At 33.5% G+C, this 20,476-nt stretch overlaps 1 protein-coding gene across 2 annotated transcripts in view; it reads right to left on the reverse strand.

The window, feature by feature from the left end:
• Window positions 1–506: 506 nt before the first annotated feature.
• Window positions 507–20,476, reverse strand: part of LOC149784443 (23 kDa integral membrane protein-like) — a 40,389-nt gene continuing 20,419 nt past the window's right edge. For both annotated transcript variants that reach the window (XM_089932516.1, XM_089932517.1), the window contains 6 exons: window positions 20,019–20,243; window positions 19,069–19,143; window positions 14,461–14,571; window positions 11,735–11,935; window positions 9,663–9,746; window positions 507–7,374 (listed from right to left, as the gene is read on the reverse strand). In XM_089932516.1, the coding sequence (XP_089788642.1) occupies window positions 7,318–7,374; window positions 9,663–9,746; window positions 11,735–11,935; window positions 14,461–14,571; window positions 19,069–19,143; window positions 20,019–20,243 (753 nt within the window). In that variant the 3' untranslated portion in view covers window positions 507–7,317. The remainder of the gene's footprint in view (window positions 7,375–9,662; window positions 9,747–11,734; window positions 11,936–14,460; window positions 14,572–19,068; window positions 19,144–20,018; window positions 20,244–20,476) is intronic.

Here is a 20,476-nt window from a genome sequence, read left to right on the forward strand (position 1 = left end):
AGAATGATATTATGAGGTACCTTATAGTAAGGGTGTGTAATGCCATTTAAAAGGAATGATATAAAGAAGGGCCTTATATAGTGGGTTTGCTGTACTATCTTATAACAGAAATTATATTATTATCAAGGCACTGATAGTTAGGTGTGCTATATTATCATATAACAGAATTCTATTACAATGAATAACTTCATAGTGAGGGTATGCTTTATAACAACAGTTCCATTACAATGATTAACTTCATAGTGACGGTATGCTATATAACAAGAGTTTCATTACAATGAATAACTTCATAGTGAGGGTGTGCTATATTACTATATAACAGGAGTTATGTTACAATGAATAAATTCAGTGATGGTGTGCTATATTACCTTATAACGAGTTCTGTTAGAGTGAATAAATTCATAGTGAGGGTGTGCTATATTACCATATAACAGGAGTTCTATAGCAATGAAGGACTTTATAGCGAGAGTGTGCTATACCACATTTATTACCATATTAAACAAAACTTTGCTTGTAACTGATTATTTAATGAAATATTTCTTTTATCAAACTGAGTACAAATGTAATACATATGCTTTGTTTAAGAAAGAAGGTAAAACAAATGAAAAATAGACTATAAAATACATCAAAAGGGAAATTTTATTTAAATATAATACATTGCAGTAGATTCAGTTTTCAAACCAGTTCTTAGCAAAAAGCTGATGGCCTGGTGACCATGTTCTGCCAAAATGAAATTTCAGGATATTAAAATAACTTATTTTTATTTAATGAAAGTATTTATTTACATACACTATGTAAAAATTGATTGTCAGATTTCAAAAAGATATCAGACTTTAAAAAATATCTCACATTTGTCTTTAAAATTGATGTGTGTGTGTGTGTGTGTGTTTGTTGACACAAAAATTGGTAATGACAGTTTCTAATGTAAGATGCTAATCATCTGACCCATGTTTAACATTTCTTTATGTAGGCTAGTTATTTACTAACAGGCTTAATAAGGTAAGGGGTCTTGAACTAAACTTAATGTACAGTAGCTATTATTATATTATTAGACTTAACATTAACATTGCCTCATAAAAGAGACCCCAGAATCTATATCATTCTTTATTATCCTAAGTGTAAACCTGCCACAAAGTTTGGTCAACTTTGCTCTACAATGTAAGTTATTCTGCCAAACATTTTTCTTTCAGCCAAATTTAACTCGATCTTTAACAGTTTGACACCAAAAATTAATGGACCTCTTACATACCTTAAGTACAAGCTCACTATAAACCTTGATCATGATACATGTTCTAGAACCAGTCATTTTGCAACAATGACTTTCTTGTTGCAGTCATCATGATCTTTTCCTCTGACCTTTTAGCCCCAAAAGCAATAGAATTCTTCCTTACCCAAGGTGCAAACCATCCACAAAGTTTGGTCCATGTACATTATATAGAACTAGTGTTATTGTGTATTAAGCATTTTATTCTTTCATTTACAGTGACCCTAACCTTTGAATTTATGACCCTAAACTCAATAGGAAATGTTCTTGCCCAACGTGAAAGAAATCCACAAAATCTGGTACTTGTAAGTGGTGCTTAATTGGAGTTATTGTGAAGTCATTTTTCATCCAGTCCCAATGGTTTTGTCTTTTGACCCTTTGTCACCAAAAATTGACATGGTTCTTCCTGACCCAAATTACAAGGTGTGGTGAATTTGAATTACTGTTAAAATGCCATTTTTTATTCAGTCCCAGTGTCTTTGATCTTCTACCCTTTGACACCAAACTTTGCATTATTCTTCATGACCTAAAGTGCAAACCATCCATAAAGTTTGGAAACTGTAGATGGTGGAGAACTTATGTGATTGTGCAGATAATATGTATCTTCTTTCAGTCACAGTGATGTTAGCCATCAATCTTCTGACACCGAAATCAATGGGGTTTTCTCTTACTCCAAATGCCAGATGTCCATAGAGTTTGTAACTGTAGACCATAGAATGTTTGAGTTATTGTGAAGAAACCGTTTTTGCTCTTTAAGACATATAGACCTTGATCTTTGACCTTTTGATCCAAATTTGATAGGGTTTTCCTTTATTGCAATTGCAAACTATCCACAAAGTTGCCCAGATGCTTTCTTCATATGAATATGAATGAAATCCCTACCTTCTTCATGTGATGAAATGAAAACAGCATGGATGATAGTCCTTTTGTTGGAAAACTGATTTCAAAATGAATTCATACTGACAATTAGATTCCACTAGACAAAGAAGATGGAGCCAAAGACATTGCTATTGCTGGAAACTGCTCTGTCCATCCATCCAGAGACAGCCTGATTAGTAGGAATATGAAGATGCCCTGCCCATCCACCCACAGACAGCCTAGTTAGTAGAGATATGAAGATGCCCTGCTCATCCACCCACAGACAGCCTAGTTAGTAGGAATATAAAGATGCCCTACCCATTCACCCACTTTCCTGCTCATCCACCCACAGACAGCCAGGTTAGTAGGGATATGAAAATGCCCTGCTCATCCACCCACAAACAGCCTAGTTAGTAGAAATATGAAGATGCCCTGCTCATCCACCCACAGACAGCCTAGTTATTAGGAATATGAAGATGCCCTACCCATCCACCCACAGACAGCCTGGTTAGTAATATGAAGATGCCCTGCTCATCCATCCACAGACAGCCTGGTTAGTAGGGATATGAATATACCCTGCTCATCCACCCACAGACAGCCTAGTTTGTAGGAATATAAAGATGCCCTACCCATCCACTCACTTTCCTGCTCATCCACCCACAGAGAGCCTGGTTAGTAGGAATATGAAGATGCCCTGCTCATCCACCCACAGACAGCCTAGTTAGTAGGAATATGAAGATGCCCTATCCATCCACCCACAGACAGCCTAGTTAGTAGGAATATGAAGATGTCCTACCCATCCATAGACAGCCTGGTTAGTAGGGATATGAAGAGGCCCTACCCATCCACCCACAGACAGCCTAGTTAGTAGGAATATGAAGATGCCCTACCCATCCACCCACAGTCAGCCTAGTTAGTAGGAAGATTAAAGTCAGTTTCCTGAATCAGTTTTTCAAAACATACAATAATGTACTCTGATTAATAACCAAGAAAACTCTAGTGATGTGAAATTTATATAGACACCACTTAATGACCTTGAGACATAGACATGCATACACACTGAACCATAAATGTTCTTCAGTTTTCATTAATGTTTGCATAATGTGTTTGCATTAAATTCAGACACATTATGATCTTTGAGAAAATGACGAAGCATTATACATCTGTGTGCATGTTTTCAAAGGAATTATTATGGATTCACTCTGACGGATGCAGTGCGATTGTTTGGTGAGTATACATTTTGATAATCTAACAATTTATGTATATACCAATGTATGGTTATTTTAATTAACTAAAATATTAAATGTTAAATCTCTGTTTTCACTATTTCTTGTTGAAAGTTAATGATTTAAGATTGTGACTGTGCCATTGAAGCCTATGGCCCTCCAAGCTTTTAGTACAGCCTTGGGGATAAGCATGTATCAATTTCTTCACATAATTACTTGTCTTCCTATGGCACAATATGGTACATAGCACAATGGCAATATGTGGATCCCAGTCAGTATGCTTGGGCAGGGTTTTATTGTATGGGATTATACCATTCAATTTCAAGGGTAAAGAAGGATCCCTGGTAACAGTTAAGTCATTGTAGAAATGAAAGGTAAATTATTATAATTTAATCATCTAGAATGATATATGTTGCTTTGTGCATACAGCAAAACAGTGCACATCAACACTTCTTGTAAATACAAATGCTTCTACATGTGCCACATAAATAGTTATTTTCAAACATAGTGACTAGCTAGCTACATTATATGTATGTACCTATCAATGAAAAAAGTGTTAAATGATACATGTACATATAAGTCATTGAAACTGAGCTTTGCATTTTAAGAAAACAAAAGTACAATTATAATGGCAATTCCATATCTTTATAATGAATTGGAAATACTTGAATAAAACGTGAGTGTGTGTGTGTGTGTGTGTGTGTGTGGCAGTCTTCCATTCCTACTTAAACTGTGCTGCCTTTCATGTGAAATGTATAATACACAAGATAGACTGAAATATTGTAACCAAAAGTGCAAAATCTTGGACTTTTCCAATCCATGAAGCAATCTGAATCAGAGCCTTGCCACTCAACATCCAGGAACTCCTAGTTAATTACTTTGATGACTGCATGGTAAATGTTAATATTAAGTCCAGGAACTCCTAGTTAATTACTTTGATGACTGCATGGTAAGTGTAAATATTAAGTCCAGGAACTCCTAGTTAATTACTTTGATGACTGTGTGGTAAATGTAAATATTAAGTCCAGGAACTCCTAGTTAATTACTTTGATGACTGCATGGTAAGTGTAAATATTAAGTCCAGGAACTCCTAGTTAATTACTTTGATGACTGTGTGGTAAATGTAAATATTAAGTCCAGGAACTCCTAGTTAATTACTTTGATGACTGCATGGTAAGTGTAAATATTAAGTCCAGGAACTCCTAGTTAATTACTTTGATGACTGTGTGGTAAATGTAAATATTAAGTCCAGGAACTCCTAGTTAATTACTTTGATGACTGCATGGTAAGTGTAAATATTAAGTCCAGGAACTCCTAGTTAATTACTTTGATGACTGCGTGGTAAGTGTAAATATTAAGTCCAGGAACTCCTAGTTAATTACTTTGATGACTGTGTGGTAAATGTAAATATTAAGTGAATGAATGGCTTCCTTGCTGTAATGATCATGTTTAAAAACATTTTATATGGATTCACCTTCAGTCAAATCAGACCAACAAAATAAATGTTCTATTATGTTATTTAACTGACAAAATCTATGTAAGTACTGTTTCAAACCAAACCCTGTGATACACTGAGTGTAATGGATTTTAAAGTTGTAAATTTAAGACTGGCTGGTCACTACAAAGGGGTATGTATCATACGCAACTCATATCCTGTGATTTGTTGGGTGAGTGGATATCAGCTACCTAAACATGGTATGTGCAACTTGCCCCAGGGCACAGGCAGGATAGTAATTTTTAAATGTACTTGTATGATGCAACTTTAACCAGATAAAATCAGATCATGATGCAACAGTTGGGCCTTAGGTTGTAAACACCTGTCCTGAACCTTTCACACAAGATGGAAGTAACAAGATACCTATTTGCTAATCATGTGTTTTAACGAATTCTGTCCTAATTACTGTAAACTATATTTAGAGTCAACAGTGATAGGTGCACTAGTCAGGTGTTAAGTGTTACTTGTCAATCACTGTGTCAGGTAGTTTCCAATGTCTAACAGCCAATCAGATCTCAGTATGGTTCAGTTTTACTCTATAACAACTAAATTCAGACTGAAGAAACTGATAACCTTTAATTGCTTGACCTTGGCCTTAAATGACATGATCTTTGTCATGAGTTACATGCTAAATATTTATTGAAATTAGTGTCCTGTATTTCCATCAAATTAATTTAATCTTAACAATATGACAGTGTGATGGTAGCTCTCAAATTTTATATCTCCTGAATGTCTTGTATTTAATTGAACTACAATCAAGGTTGTAAAGGCAAAATTAGATTTTTGTGGACGGAATTAACTATTACATGTACTATAAAAAGTAATTGTTAAAAATCCTAACGGTTGACTTTGCCCACCATGAAAAATTCAAGAAGCTTTGATAGTACATGTACCTGTTGAAAAAATGAAATCTGAGTTATTCATAGCACAGTTCTGACACTTCAGTCTGATATGACGTCATAAAGCAGTGACTCGTCACAACAAGAAGCACATTCAATTAGTTACATATGAGTTGTGTGTACATCAAAACTGCAGTCATTTAAAAATAGTTTGAAAGAAAGGTTTCAAAAATGAAATTGTACCAAGTTTTCAAAGGCATCAAATTACATACCAGCAAAGAAAACCAAATATTTTTGGTTCATGTAAAAATAAGCAATGGTTAAATAAATGGAAAGTATTAATCATGACTGATATTTGTATCAAAAGTCAGTTTCTAGTTGGCAAATATATGTGATGTAATTGGCCTTTATATTTAATTTCATGTTAAGGAAAAAAACTACAAGCAGTTTACATGTGCAGGTGCCAGCTGAAAGAAATATTTTAAGGCAAATTTCAGTTTTTCAAAGCAAACTTCTGACATTCCAGCCTGATAGGACATCATAAAGTTGTGATTGATCACAACACAAGGCTTAAGGAAAAGTTAAATTAGTCAGGGAAGTCAATTTCATATCATTTCAATGTCATATATTTCAACTTGGGCCAAAAATATTGCTAATTCAGGGTTGTGTTTTATGATTGATGTTGGTTCAACTATTGGTGTCACTATGGAGTTAAGTTACCTATTCCAATTAATAAACAACATCCTCTGATTGGTTAATACCAAGGATAACGTCAATCATACAGTTGTCCCCTAGACTGGACTTCTAATGGAACTGTTCAGTTTATATGATTACATCTTATACTAGCAGCTAACAAGAAGGTGTGCAATCTGATATCATTTTCCAGTGTAGTCTTTATGCATATTCAAACATTTGCTTACATGTGTTATGGACATAAAATTAGTTGACAACTTTTGCAACCTAGAGGCTCATTTCAATCCTCTGGACCCAAGTTACAGTAAAACCTCTCACAGTCTGAACAGCTGCATAATATCTCTAACCAATAAAATATCAGAATTTTTTATTCTTTAGGCCTTGAGTAGGTTCAATCTCATTCACACTTTACATACTCACAATATCAGGCATACAAAAAGCTCTCCTCAAGACACATTTTCGATGCTCACAATATCAGATATACAAACAAAATAATCCCTTCTCAGGAAATCTGCTCACACCCATCTCAGGTTATAAAAATAGCTTCTTGTAGTGAAATAAAAATTCAGTGACGTGTCCCACATACTGGATCACTAACCTTACCATTATGTTGAGTTTACTGGATAATTTTCTGATTTTAAAATGTGAAGTGGTGCTCTCTCTCTCTCTCTCTCTATATATATATATACATGTTATTAGATTTTTTGTTGTCCATCAATCTAAATTTCTGCATGACATCTCCAGTATTTTCAAATTTACACAAATTTTCAAATAAGTAAAGAAAACAACTAGCTTAAGATGGAACAGGCTCTCCAAAATTGAAACTATACATGACAAGTTATTATCACAACACTAATATTTGCATTGACTGCATTCAATGAAAAATAATAAGCATTAATCCTAGGTAATCGGCATAGCCTTCCGGTAAGCAAATTCTTTGTTTCACTTTTCCTGTCTAAATGTGCTCCAAAGACAGCAAGCGGAAATTATGCAAAGCAACTGTAAATAAAAAATAAAAAATAATAAATAATTCTATCAACATTCATCGGAAAATTAATTAATTTGATGAAGATGAGATTCAGAGGGCATTCATAAGCACACATAAAAAAGTAAGCACTGAAGCAACTGGATATGTTGGAAGCTTTTGCATTAAATTTTAACAGTACTGTAATAAAAACAATAATAATACACTATCAACAAAACCATCTTGTTCATAACTCACCACATGAATGACAAGAAATCTTGAGCAGAAACAAAATTTTCTTTCTATATTGAGTTCACGTTCAGGAAAAAAGAATCCATCAGGAATTGTTTGCAATGAAATTAACCATGTTATCAGCATACGTATCACTAGTTACAGAGCAATAAATATTTATGCGGGGAGAAAGAGAAGCAATGTATTTTGTGGGTAAGACATGGATATCTAAAAATGAAAGGTGTCATGTAATATACGAATTCTATGAAGATATGTATTTTATGGTTCAAAGGGTAATTCTGTCCTCTTTTTAGAAATTAATGACTGCTCCCTAACAGCTAACTGACCTCAAAGTACATGCATAAATTGCATTACAGCTAACTGACCTCAAAGTACATGCATAAATTGCATTACAGCTAACTAACCTCTGAGTACATGCATAAATTGCATTACAGCTAACTAACCGCAGAGTACATGCATAAATTTCATTACAGCTAACTGACCTCAGAGTACATGCATAAATTTCATTACAGCTAACTGACCTCAAAGTACATGCATAAATTGCATTACAGCTAACTGACCTCAAAGTACATGCATAAATTGCATTACAGCTAACTGACCTCAAAGTACATGCATAAACTGCATTACAGCTAACTGACCTCAGAGTACATGCGTAAATTGCATTACAGCTAACTGACCTCAGAGTACATGCATAAATTTCTTTACAGCTAACTGACCTCAAAGTACATGCATAAATTGCATTACAGCTAACTGACCTCAAAGTATATGTATAAATTGCATTGCTTACATGCTTTCATTTTTAGAGCCGTTTTAAATTTAGCATTTTTGTGGTGCTAAAATGTACCCACTATACAAAAAGATTTCAGTGAAGAAAAATGTTTAAAGATACATGTGTTATGAGCACTATATTAAATTCTTACATGATTTCAAGCCTGTTTGTTTAGTATGTGTGATTTGTGATGTAAGCCCTGCTCAATCATTGTAAAAGCATAATCTGAGTACATGTGTTTTATATTTTGTTTTGTTTTTTACATTTGTTTAAAAATATTCCTTTTGTAAGTATTTGTTATGCAATTTATGTAATTAGTAAATGATTTTGCAATATTAGTCACATGTTAGTTTACTAGAGTTTACAAAATGTCATCACCATCTTAAACTACCATACATGCTACACCAAGATGAAAGGTGTGTGGAGTTTAAGACAGTCATACTATTCTGTACACTTTGGTAAACTAACATGAAATGAAATTTTTAATCTTTAAAACCCTACACTAATTTATTTGTTAAATGAATAACATAAAAATCTCAAGTTGGCTATGAGGAATATTTTTTTATACAAACAATGCACGAATTGAGGCAGTTACTTCCCCTAGGTTATAAAGAAAGAAAATCCTACCAAACCACAGACAAATTTGCATTATTGAATTAAACACTAGCCTTCTTTTGCCAAATGATTTCAACAGATAAATAAATCACAGAGTAACCCATTTCTATATATAATAAATTAGTTTTACACATTTGGATCATAAATTTACTAACAGTATTTTACCTTTTAAAGCAGAGGTTGTCTGCCAGTATCTTCTACCCAGTTGTTATAATTACCAGTTTTCATGTAAGACTTATCTACACACAACTATCAAGTCACATGAATGATCTAGCTATGATGTTGTTGGAGAAATATTGTATTTTATATCCTGATAACTCACCAATCACATTCCTTGAATTTTGTGTTTGATAGTATATGGTTTCCCTCATGCTCCAGAAAACATTTAGTTTTAAGTATTACATGCTCATCACGTACAATATAAACAAAATATGTAACAAACAAAACTCAGTACTGAGACAAATTCATGAAAGTTACTGGTATTAATATTAATTTTAATTTTCTGACACAGCCAACTGTGTATGATATTATTTTACTGACATTTTCCTCCATCACACAGTTCTCAAGCTAGTATGCATACACAAACACATAAACATACATACATGGGGAAGATAAGGAAAGAATTCAATACCCCACCATGACAATTGCTGCCAGGTTGATTGAATTAGCCCTAGCCAATGAACTTACCTCAGCAGCAACAACACCAATGGCCACACCCAAAACTATAGCAGCTTGCTTTTTCAGGAACTCCAAAATGCTCTGCCAGCATGGCTAAAATAATAACACAAAAATTATAAATAAAATGTTGTATTTTCAAATAAGTGGCCATAAGTTTATATCTCAACACTTGTTAAAATAAACGTGCCATAGGAAAGCAAATTGCATGTGACAAACCAATTTTATTACATGTAAAATGTAAGAACAAATTTTTATATTTACCAAAGATTTGCATTTTAGCACTCTTTTGGGGAATTTTAAGTTTCTCTCTTTCTTTTCTGCAGTTGATGATTTTCCCTGTGCACAGAATGTTGCCATATAATAATAATAATATTAGCCCATACCATCCCATTGCTCAGTACATTCCAGTTATGGGACAAGTTTATAAAGGTTTGAGTTAATTGGATGTAATTTTTATTTGATATTAATAATACATGTCTTGGCAGTATTTCACAGTATCTTGATCAAATTTAGAGCATACATAATAAATCAGTAATTATCTATTTACTACAGTGGGAATTCATGATGTAGACTGCCTAGCTTTTACTGCCTTATGAACTGTTTGCTTTATGTTAACTTTATAATTTGAATTAATCTTTATTATTTACTATATAGTTTCACTTTGCTGTTTAATATTTGTTTGGGGCAGCAAACTGGTAGACCAATTAATGTATTGGCAACAGTTACATCATATTACATCTGTCATAGCCACTCTTCTGCCTAGACTATTGTCATAAATATTTTATATTTATCTGAAATATATTTAAAATGGAGTACATATTAATAAAATTTTGGTTCATATTTACATTCACTCAGTATATTCATGCAAGGCACAAAAGAATATTAGAATATAATTTCTTTTTAAGTAAAATACTGTTTGATTTTTACTCATGACAGGTAATATAAAGGTTTCAGAAACAACCATCTTTTCTAACTTTAATATACAATTTAGTTAATGTCAGCACACAACTATAGTGTGTGTTTGCGAATATATTGCTGTATATCTCTGATGCATATCAATAACATATATATATATATATATATATATATATATATATATATATATATATTGTGAAACTAACTTGTAACTGCAATGTTACCAGGTTTGTGTGTCCTCTGTATAACCTGTTTAATCAGGACCACAAATATGCCCTTTATATAGTAGTTAAAGAAATCAAGGAAATAAGTTTTTTATGTCCATTATGAGCAGGTGTCTTTTATATGTAGGCTAAAGTAAGCCAGGTTTTACTGTAGTGGGATCTGAATGAAACTGTTTGAAGGAAGAGTTAAACATATCTAAACCCACCATTCTATAACCCCACTGCCTCTACAAACTAGTCACTTAGTTTGGTGCCAATATGGCCATTCTAATGCAATTCAAACTGTCCATACTAGACACTTTTAAATATTGGAAAATAAATGTTCAGTCACATCATTGTCAAGTCCTGGGAACATTCACCACTCAGTATTATAAATGCATTAAAGAGAAATCACTGGTTCATCACCCATCTGTGTTTCATTATTTTAAACCTTACTCATTTTGCATTGAACATTTTACAGCAAAAAATGGTGTATAAAACTTAAAACCATAAAGTAGGGATAAAGAAACTGATAAATGTGTTAAAGAAAACTCTTCCACTCTGAGTTTGAGAAGTAAAAGAAACATGTTTAAGAATAAAAATTCAAAGATATTAACAAATTTTACCTACAGTGATAGACAACTTAAAATACAGGTTGTGGAAATGTTTGAGTTGTATAATGGATTTGAGATTCAAGCATGACTGTGCAGTCTAAACAACAGAAAGCACACACACACACACACACACGAGATACATTGTCTTGTCTACAACTATTACTAATATCCCCCATCCATATTAAAAAAGGATGAATTTTCTGCACATTGGAGAGATTTAATTAGTGAAGAAAAGAGAGATAGGTTCTGAAAATATGATGCATGCTTTTCATGTATTATTCAGCATGACTTTTTCAAGTCAATGTGAATCCTGCAATCATGTGACCCTGAATAGACCCTGGAGACTTACTGTATTCATGTTTGAATCATCTCCAGATTGTGGGCAGTTGGCATTCGATGGTTGTGCTGATGATTGGTCCTTGAAAAAAGCATCTTTATTCAATTTACAACATGATGGAGGAATCTTCATAGATGTGTTGCTGCTTATTGTTCTGTTCCATTTCACAGCCCCGTCAAAGTCTGTGTAGTTCTCAATGCCACAACAATCAAACTATTCAAAGAACAAAAGAATCCCACAATGAAAAGATGCATATTAATGCTTCTGTGAGACAAAAATCAGATATCAAAGCAAATGGCTATATATAGTATGTATTTATATCTGTATCTAAAACTGTTTAGGTTGAGTACTATTGTAAGTGTGTGCCCCAGAAACTATAAACTGATATAAATCAAATTCCTGAAATCAATTATACCTTGTTTAAGCCTTGGCCAGAGATATATTGATTTTCTTCATTGCTGTAAATTTACAATGAATGTTACATTTTATATACCACATCACAAACAAGAGACCTCAAAGGGACTGATGCTCTAATAGTCAATCCGAGATAAGTTGATTTTATATTATTTTAACAACTGAGTATTGAAATCATCTCCGATACTCTTGGAAAATTCCAAATTAACAAATTTGGCAACAAGACTCTTTCCCAACAAGTCCAAAATTATTATGCTTAAAAAAAAAACAACCTGTAAGCACAGTACACAATTCTTGTTTGTAGCCTTTGGTAACTGAAATGTTGAAATATCACTCGAAACATATTCAAGGAAATTTTGATCAATGAAACTGTCACTTACGCCCACTGTAGGCAGTACATCAATATTTAAAAATGCCAGTGAAGTGATTTTTCTTAGTGGAATTTGTGTTTTAATTCTATCTTTTAGTTTCACTTAAGCGTAATCATCATAAATGTAATGTGTATTTAAATGTAAAATGTGTCAATCTACCGTAACATATGTCCGCAAGTGTTTCTCTGAGAACCTAATTCAGTGCAGACTGTGTTTTGATAACTGACCTGTGGAAGTATTTGTTGTATTGCTGGCCTCCTTTGTATTAGGCCCAACCAAATTAATTATGTCTTTTGATTCTAATAAAGGAGGTGGAATATAAAAAAAAAAGATTAAAAAGCATGCATATCCTACATACTTAAAATCTAGCGGCCCCGGTCGTATGTCGGGTGAACTCATTTCAGTTGATCAATCGAACACTGTTAAACATTTCATTGTGTATGTAACATAAACTACCTTAAATTAACCGACTCTTTCATAACTGTGATCAAAGATAGCGAGGCAGTCAAGCGAAATGAATACTTCGTAAAATGAAGAGCTTGGTTTCACAGATACGGACCATTGTGGGCAAGCGTTTTTCTGAGAATTTCTGAACTGGCACTTAGAGATATCCTCAAGGATGATAAGAAGTTTCACTATTACTTCCAATGAAATCACGATATCAATATTGTACTAACTGAACAATTAAAAAAAATGAGTTTCGACGTGGGCGATTATCTCAAAAAATAAATGTCGGTAGTTTTTAAAAAAATAAAAGTATCTTGTTTGGTGGCTTATCAACAGATAGTCTAGTTTCCGGCTACTTTGACTCCTGACTTGCTAGTATACTATTCAATACCATTCCGAGAACCAGACTAATCAACAAACTAAAAAGCAGTCACACATGTTTTCGCATTAATGCGATGGTTATTCAAACCAGTTGTAACGGTCTTTAACATGTTGGAAATTTTGAAAATAAATGTTATTTATACAGAATAACGAACAACTTCAATAGAAAAACGCGTTACTAATAATTATTATTGACGTGATTGTAAAAGGAGGATTCAGTTATTAAACAGCCCAGTTCCATACCCCTCCCCCCCCATGGTTTTCTTGATGTAGAAGCGGATTTTTTTATAGATTTTTTGGAGGTCCCTCGGTAACTCGCGCCCTCATTATAGTGCGGTCTATGTTTGTGGACCCCGTTGCGCATGAATTATTGAGGGAGTTATCTATCTATCTATCTATCTATCTATCTATCTATCATATATATATATATATTGTATAAAACTATGTCATACATTTTATTTTTATTTTACCATATTATCAGTTTTAGAAATAATGCTATTTTATCAATACATCCAAGCAGCTTTTTCAAGAAATGAATTTTCCCCAAACATGAGGATGAATGAAATAATTTTGAAGATACATGACACCATATAAAACCTAAATATCTGAAGATACATGACACCATATAAAACCTAAATATCTGAAGATACATGACACCATATAAAACTTAAATATCTTAAGATACATGACACCATATAAAACCTAAATATCTGAAGATACATGACACCATATAAAACCTAAATATCTGAAGATACATGACACCATATAAAACCTAAATATCTGAAGATACATGACACCATATAAAACCTAAATATCTGAAGATACATGACACCATATAAAACCTAAATATCTGAAGATACATGACACCATATAAAACCTAAATATCTGAAGATACATGACACCATATAAAACCTAGATATTTAAGTCCAGGGGAATAACTTCATTTTGAAAATCAGGGGAAAAAGTTGGAGATAAAAATATCAAGTGATAAAAAAGGATGAGCATGTCAAGAAAACTATTTAGTAAGAATTATCTGTTTTCTTCTTCATCAAAGAGTACAGAATATGCCTGTTGTTACTTTCTTTGTATCTAAGAAATACAAAACATGCATAAATTTAAACTTACCCAGACTTGTGCAAAATCTATGGCAAGTGAAAATGGTTCTTTGGTTGATAAAGTACCCTCATACGTACTGTTGATATTCCTCTTTAAGAAATCTTTGGCTTCAGCTTCAAACTGTGAATAATAATAATGATAATAATAATAACAATAATAATAAAAATAATAATAATAATAATAATCTTTTATATTTGCACATCTCTACACATATTTACCTTAAACTAAGACTGTCAATAGATAGAGCGCACTAAGCGAAATATTATATATGTAAGTACTAATAATTATCCCAAACATGACAGAGATGGGTGTTGGTCTTGTTCTTGTTAATCAAAGTGTGATTGGAACATGGTGATATGAAGTGAAATGCTAAGCTCACACTAGACGTTTGGTTTGGGTGATTGCAGAAAGTATGTCTAGATAAATTCTGATGGAGAAATGTTTCAAATTCTGATGGGAAATGTTTCAAATTCTGATGGAGAAATGTTTCTAATTCTGATGGAGAAATGTTTCTAATTCTGATGGGGAAATGTTACAGATTCTGATGGAGAAATGTTTCAAATTCTGATGGGGAAATGTTTCAAATTCTGATTGGGAAATGCCTCAGTTGGTTTGTTTCTAAATAGTTTGACTGAAGGCCCATCTCTCAGTAAATGAAATCAATGAAACAATTTACCAGACTCTTGTATGGCAAAGATCTCAGGGAGCCATGTGACAGACTGGATGAATGGGACTAGAGGGATTTTGGAAACTATCAAAGTCAAAGACCTAACGGGCACTCTACTGATATTATGAACTTCTAAGAGAGTGACAGGTGTAAGGTGAAATTGTTTGCATTTGCAACTTGCACAATGGAGTGAATTTTGACATAATTATCTTACTTTCATGTACTGTGGCTGAAAATTCTATGGATATTGTACTTCGGGAAATTGTACATTATCTAATCACACAGTCAACCAAAAATATTTGTTCCTCTGTGTACTAAAAATCAACCAGATTTAATCTAAAGTGGATTATCTTTAACAGTTATTAAAATATGGAAAAGGGATTTTGCCTGACTAGACAATACCAGCTTCTGAAAGTGCAATTTATGAATTAGCCTTGCAATATAGCTCTTTTTTTACAATTAACCTTTGATGTGCAGGAAGTGAAAATTACCAACTGAAGCATGCAGTAATTTTACAGGCGCATGTCTGAAGCAAGGCCAAGCTATATACTCTATGTGAGGATGCAAATTTCTGTCGATCTATGAAAAGCACATTTACTTTGGGCCAGAGCACAAGTAACTAGATTTATGAGGATAGGTGCTTGTTAAATTGCTATACTACAATGATTTTTAATGTCTGTGTCTGGAGAGGATGTGACTCTTAATCAAGCCGTCATTTACTTAGCCGTTAGACGACTAGAAAGAGGACGTTTAACTTCGATTTCATATTGGAACTGACAGAATTTGAAATTCTCCAGAACAGTTATTTGGGAAAGGCAGTAAATATATTTAACTCTGATTGATTACGCTAAATAAGGGCCGTGTTTCCCACACGAAATTCCTTGGGCTTTAAATATTACCCCCATCCAAAAATATAATCAGTCTGCAATTTTTCCTGCAAGAGTGACACTATAAGAGACTTCGAGAGTAAATTTAGAAAAAATTCTCTCATAAAACATTTATCAAAGGGGCCGGATGTCTGGAAAGTCCACGGACATAATTCTGGTGATATAAGCGAACAAAGTTTGAAGCACAAGGTATTTGCATCAATTTCATATAATTTGTTGAAACCAATATTATGACTTGCATGAATTTATTTGCTTATATTTGCATGAATTATTTGTTTAAATTCGTAGCTCAACTTTCTTGATATGAGATAACTGTGTTTGAGCTCATCTGAATTCGTACAATAATCTTTGTTATGTAAGTTTGACGAATTGTTTAAATTTGTCTTCTTGTTTGTATAGAAATTGGGTATTCTAAGATTTCATGCATTACTTTAGTTGATATGAGTTACGAGAATCTGTTTGTATTCACTGATCTTAGATGATTTCACGTATGATAAAGACTTGAATGTGTGTATTCGCTGAAAATAACGTAGTTAAGGCATATAACAAATTACATTCATTAATTTGTGTAACTGAGACGAGAGTGGAATTGTTATGTCTCGTGTGTTGGTAATGTGAGTCAGGATCGAATATCCATTAGGAAGTACATTAATCTTATGAAGCTAGGTTTGTTTATGGTCTGCCATGTTTAGATGACCAAATAGCCTTGGCATCTGTCTGAATTCCGATAGAACGATATCTGACCATAACGAGAGGGGAGTGATGATTGATTCCCAGTAGAATAACCGACAGAAAATTTAGGTTGCTTCTCTGTTTATTTTAAAAGGGGAAACACTCCACTGACGTGTACACTGACGGATACATTGACATATCCACGTACCTTCTGATACAAGCATATACGTATATACATGCTTACGTATCCACCTACCCACACAAAGTTTGAGGGCCGGAAAGAGGTGAGACAGCAGGGAGGTTGGATGAGAAAAACTAAAGAGCGGAAGGACCGAGAGGAACAACTACGGTGACGTTGGAGTGAACCGAAATTCACAGGTTATGAAGTTGTACAAGGCAATGACTTCGATTGGTCACTCAATTCTATGATGAACCAATTCAATCATTTAAACAGATCGGCTATTTATATAAATATATCTGTATTTTGAAATTCGGTGAAAGATTTATTTAAAAGAGAAGTGTATCTTCCTAAAGTAATGTGTTATCACAATTGTTTTTGTAATTGATTTTAAAAAAATTGTTTTTTCCATGTACGGGGACTCGTGCAGGAATATATATATCTGCTCAGATCACTATTTATTCCACCTATAAGTTCCACACTTTATATTAATATTTACTCGATCCGGGCAATAACACCAATGGCGATCATCTCCTAGATAACAAGAACTGAATAAAGCGGACACCTTGTAAGAAGGTACAATCCAGAAATGAACCCACCCTCACAAGTTGGGCAGCTACACTCTATAACCCAAATTAAACCCACCAATATTACACCAACATAAAGGGAATCAAAAGTTCTCTTAACAATACCTAAGAGAAAGAATGTCTTTCTTAAACAGACAGGATAAACAGTTTGAAAAACCTGGGAAATTATTTCTCTTTTAAAATCTAACCATGTGCAAAATACGAAACTGTAGAGCACCAGCTTAAAACAAATATGAAAATTTGTGCCATTATTTTTCTTATTTTCTTATTATCATGTATGATGTTCGCAACAAAACTGTACATTATCATTGATGTTTTCAAGAAAACTGTACATTAACATTGATGTTTTCAAGAAAACTGTACATTAACATTGATGTTTTAAACAAACCTGTACATGAACACTGATGATATGCATGCAAATACGCTAATTATGCTTATATTGCTCTTGCTTATAACATATGCCTTACGGCAGTATTGTGTGTGTGACCTTAATTATCGGGAATTTAGAAGTCTTAGAACATAGGAATGAAGTCAACTTAAATTTAAACTGCTGCATTAAGTAAAAAACAATATAGCGAAAATGTTTCATTTCATTTTTTTAATGAAATGAAGGAAAAATAGCGACAAAGCAAATTCGCTTTCTTCCATATACTAGTGTTAGAAGAATAAGGAAACATCTGACACCTTGACCTTTGACCTCCATGAACTTGACCAGTTCCATTCCTGTTCAAACTGTAAAATTTATTAGTGACATCTCAGGAATAGTTGTGCCAAATTTCATGTTCCTGTCTTTCACAATAACATTGGCTGCTATGGTGAGAAAATGCAATGTGCAGCTTTTACAGTAGCTAACTTTTCATCAGGGGAGGGCTGGCTTGTGTGGAACTTTGTTACTAACGAATACTTTCATGTGGGGGGGGGGGCCGAATTTTTCAAATCGACTGCTTTGATACTTGCGGCTTATGTGTTTCAGCTATAAAAACCAAAATTAAATAACTGTGTGTTCTTTGGGGGGGGCACTCCACAGATATTCTGAACTTCTGAAAGAGTGGCATGTGTAAAGTGAAGTTTTTGCATTTGCAACATACACAATGGAGAGAAGTTTTGGCATACATCTATGCTATTTTCACGTACTGTGTTGATAAATTATTTGGATATTATACTTGTGCAAACGGTACATGATCTATGCACACTGTTAACCAATAAGGCTGTTCCCATATGTTCAAAAAGTCAGTCTGAATTAGTCTAAAATAAACCATCTATAGCAATTATTAAAACAGGGAAAAGGAATTTTGCCATACTAGATATTACTAGCATCTGAAAGTACAATGAAGCGATTACAAAATATATTAAAAAATATATAAAATGTTATCAATTTTTTTGTTAAAATTCACCTTTGTACGGAGAAGGGCTTATTTAATAGTATGAGAACTTGTAACCATAACCCTTTTGCAAAATTTAGCAAATAAAATATAAATTACAATAAAATATAGAAACAAAGAAACAACATTAAGGAAAACAATACGGTACAATTATTTTATTTTTAATTTCAACACATAAGCTGACCAAGCTTCCGATTTGCATGTTTCTCGTCACTAGTATGCCTTCTATTAAGAGCCTTCTTACCTTCGATCTGAAAATGGCGGCAAGAACTACTGCAGCAATTTCAAGTCCAAGAATCAATATCAGTAAGACAGCGTACTGAAATTAGACAAACAAAAAATCATATTTACTATGGGTTATTTTTGTTTTGTTTTTGTTGTTGTGTTGTTTTGTTTTTGTTTCGTTTTTGTTATTGAAATGGCACAGACAGCAAAATTGTGGCTCTTTTCTCTAGCAGAATAATTCGTTTACGAGCAAGGATAGGGGACCTAAATTGCTTCCAGCACTAGTCGGATGCCCTCAATATGTCTTCGAACCACACATCTTTGTAAGAAGGTTTCACTACCAAAACGTATACGATATGGAATGAAAGTTTATAAGAGATTTACAACTGCATTTTTTAACTGAGGAGTCTCACACGCTGATAATAATTTTTAAAATAATGCAGAAAAATTATGCATAACTGTTTAACGTTTACGATATAAGGAACGCCTAATCTTACGTTGTAATCTGCCATGAATCGCTAACGTGACTTTCGGAATTTGGATGTGAACTACTGCATTTTCCGATACTCAAAAATTACCTTCAGAACGTGTATGTATGAATTTGATAAACGTACATGCAATGAAGTGCACATAAAAATAAAATAAATACAATAAAATAGTCCTGAATAGTACAAAAAGTAAATAAATTCAGTGTTTGTCCTTTATCGTACAAAATTAATGTTTCTATTATAGCCATATATTATATTTTGTAGGAAATAAATAAATAAATACATAAGGGTAGATTAAATACTTGTAGATAGGTTGGGAGGGACGGGAGGTAAGTACGTGATAGGTTAGATAAGTTAGGATGTTAAGTAGGCGGGCACGCAGATAGGTGTATAGATTAGTAGGTAAGAAGCATTCGTGTACATCAAGACTTTTCACAACGAATCCTTGAACAAATGAAGCAGATGGACAAGCAATACTTACAAGACACATCATACAGCTGCTCTCTTTGATAGCTCCACAGCAACCTAAGAAAGCTATTATTACAACAATTCCGCCACCAACAATCATAACGATTGCCCCAGTTTGCAGTAATCCAATGACATTGAAATCCCCGGTCTTGGCCCCAAGTTTTGTAAGGGGATCCAATTTATTAGTTTTATCAGCCAGAGCCCATATTCCCACGGCAACCGCTGCTGCACCTATCATCTACATGAAAATAATAATAATAATAATAATAATAATCGTCATCATCATCTCTTTCATTCACCCGCTTCATTAATCACACGTTCACTCCATCACTCATTCATTCCCCCATTCATTCATCTATCCACTCATTGATTTCTTACAAACATGCTCACTGAGTCACTCACCTGAACATTTACTCACCATTTATTCATTAACTCATTCGCACATTCATGCACGAGCTTATGCACGAAATC

The sequence above is a fragment of the Sinohyriopsis cumingii genome, chromosome 14, assembly GCF_028554795.1.
Source record: "Sinohyriopsis cumingii isolate HCF-2022 chromosome 14, ASM2855479v2, whole genome shotgun sequence".
Classification (NCBI taxonomy): Eukaryota; Metazoa; Mollusca; class Bivalvia; order Unionida; family Unionidae; genus Sinohyriopsis; species Sinohyriopsis cumingii.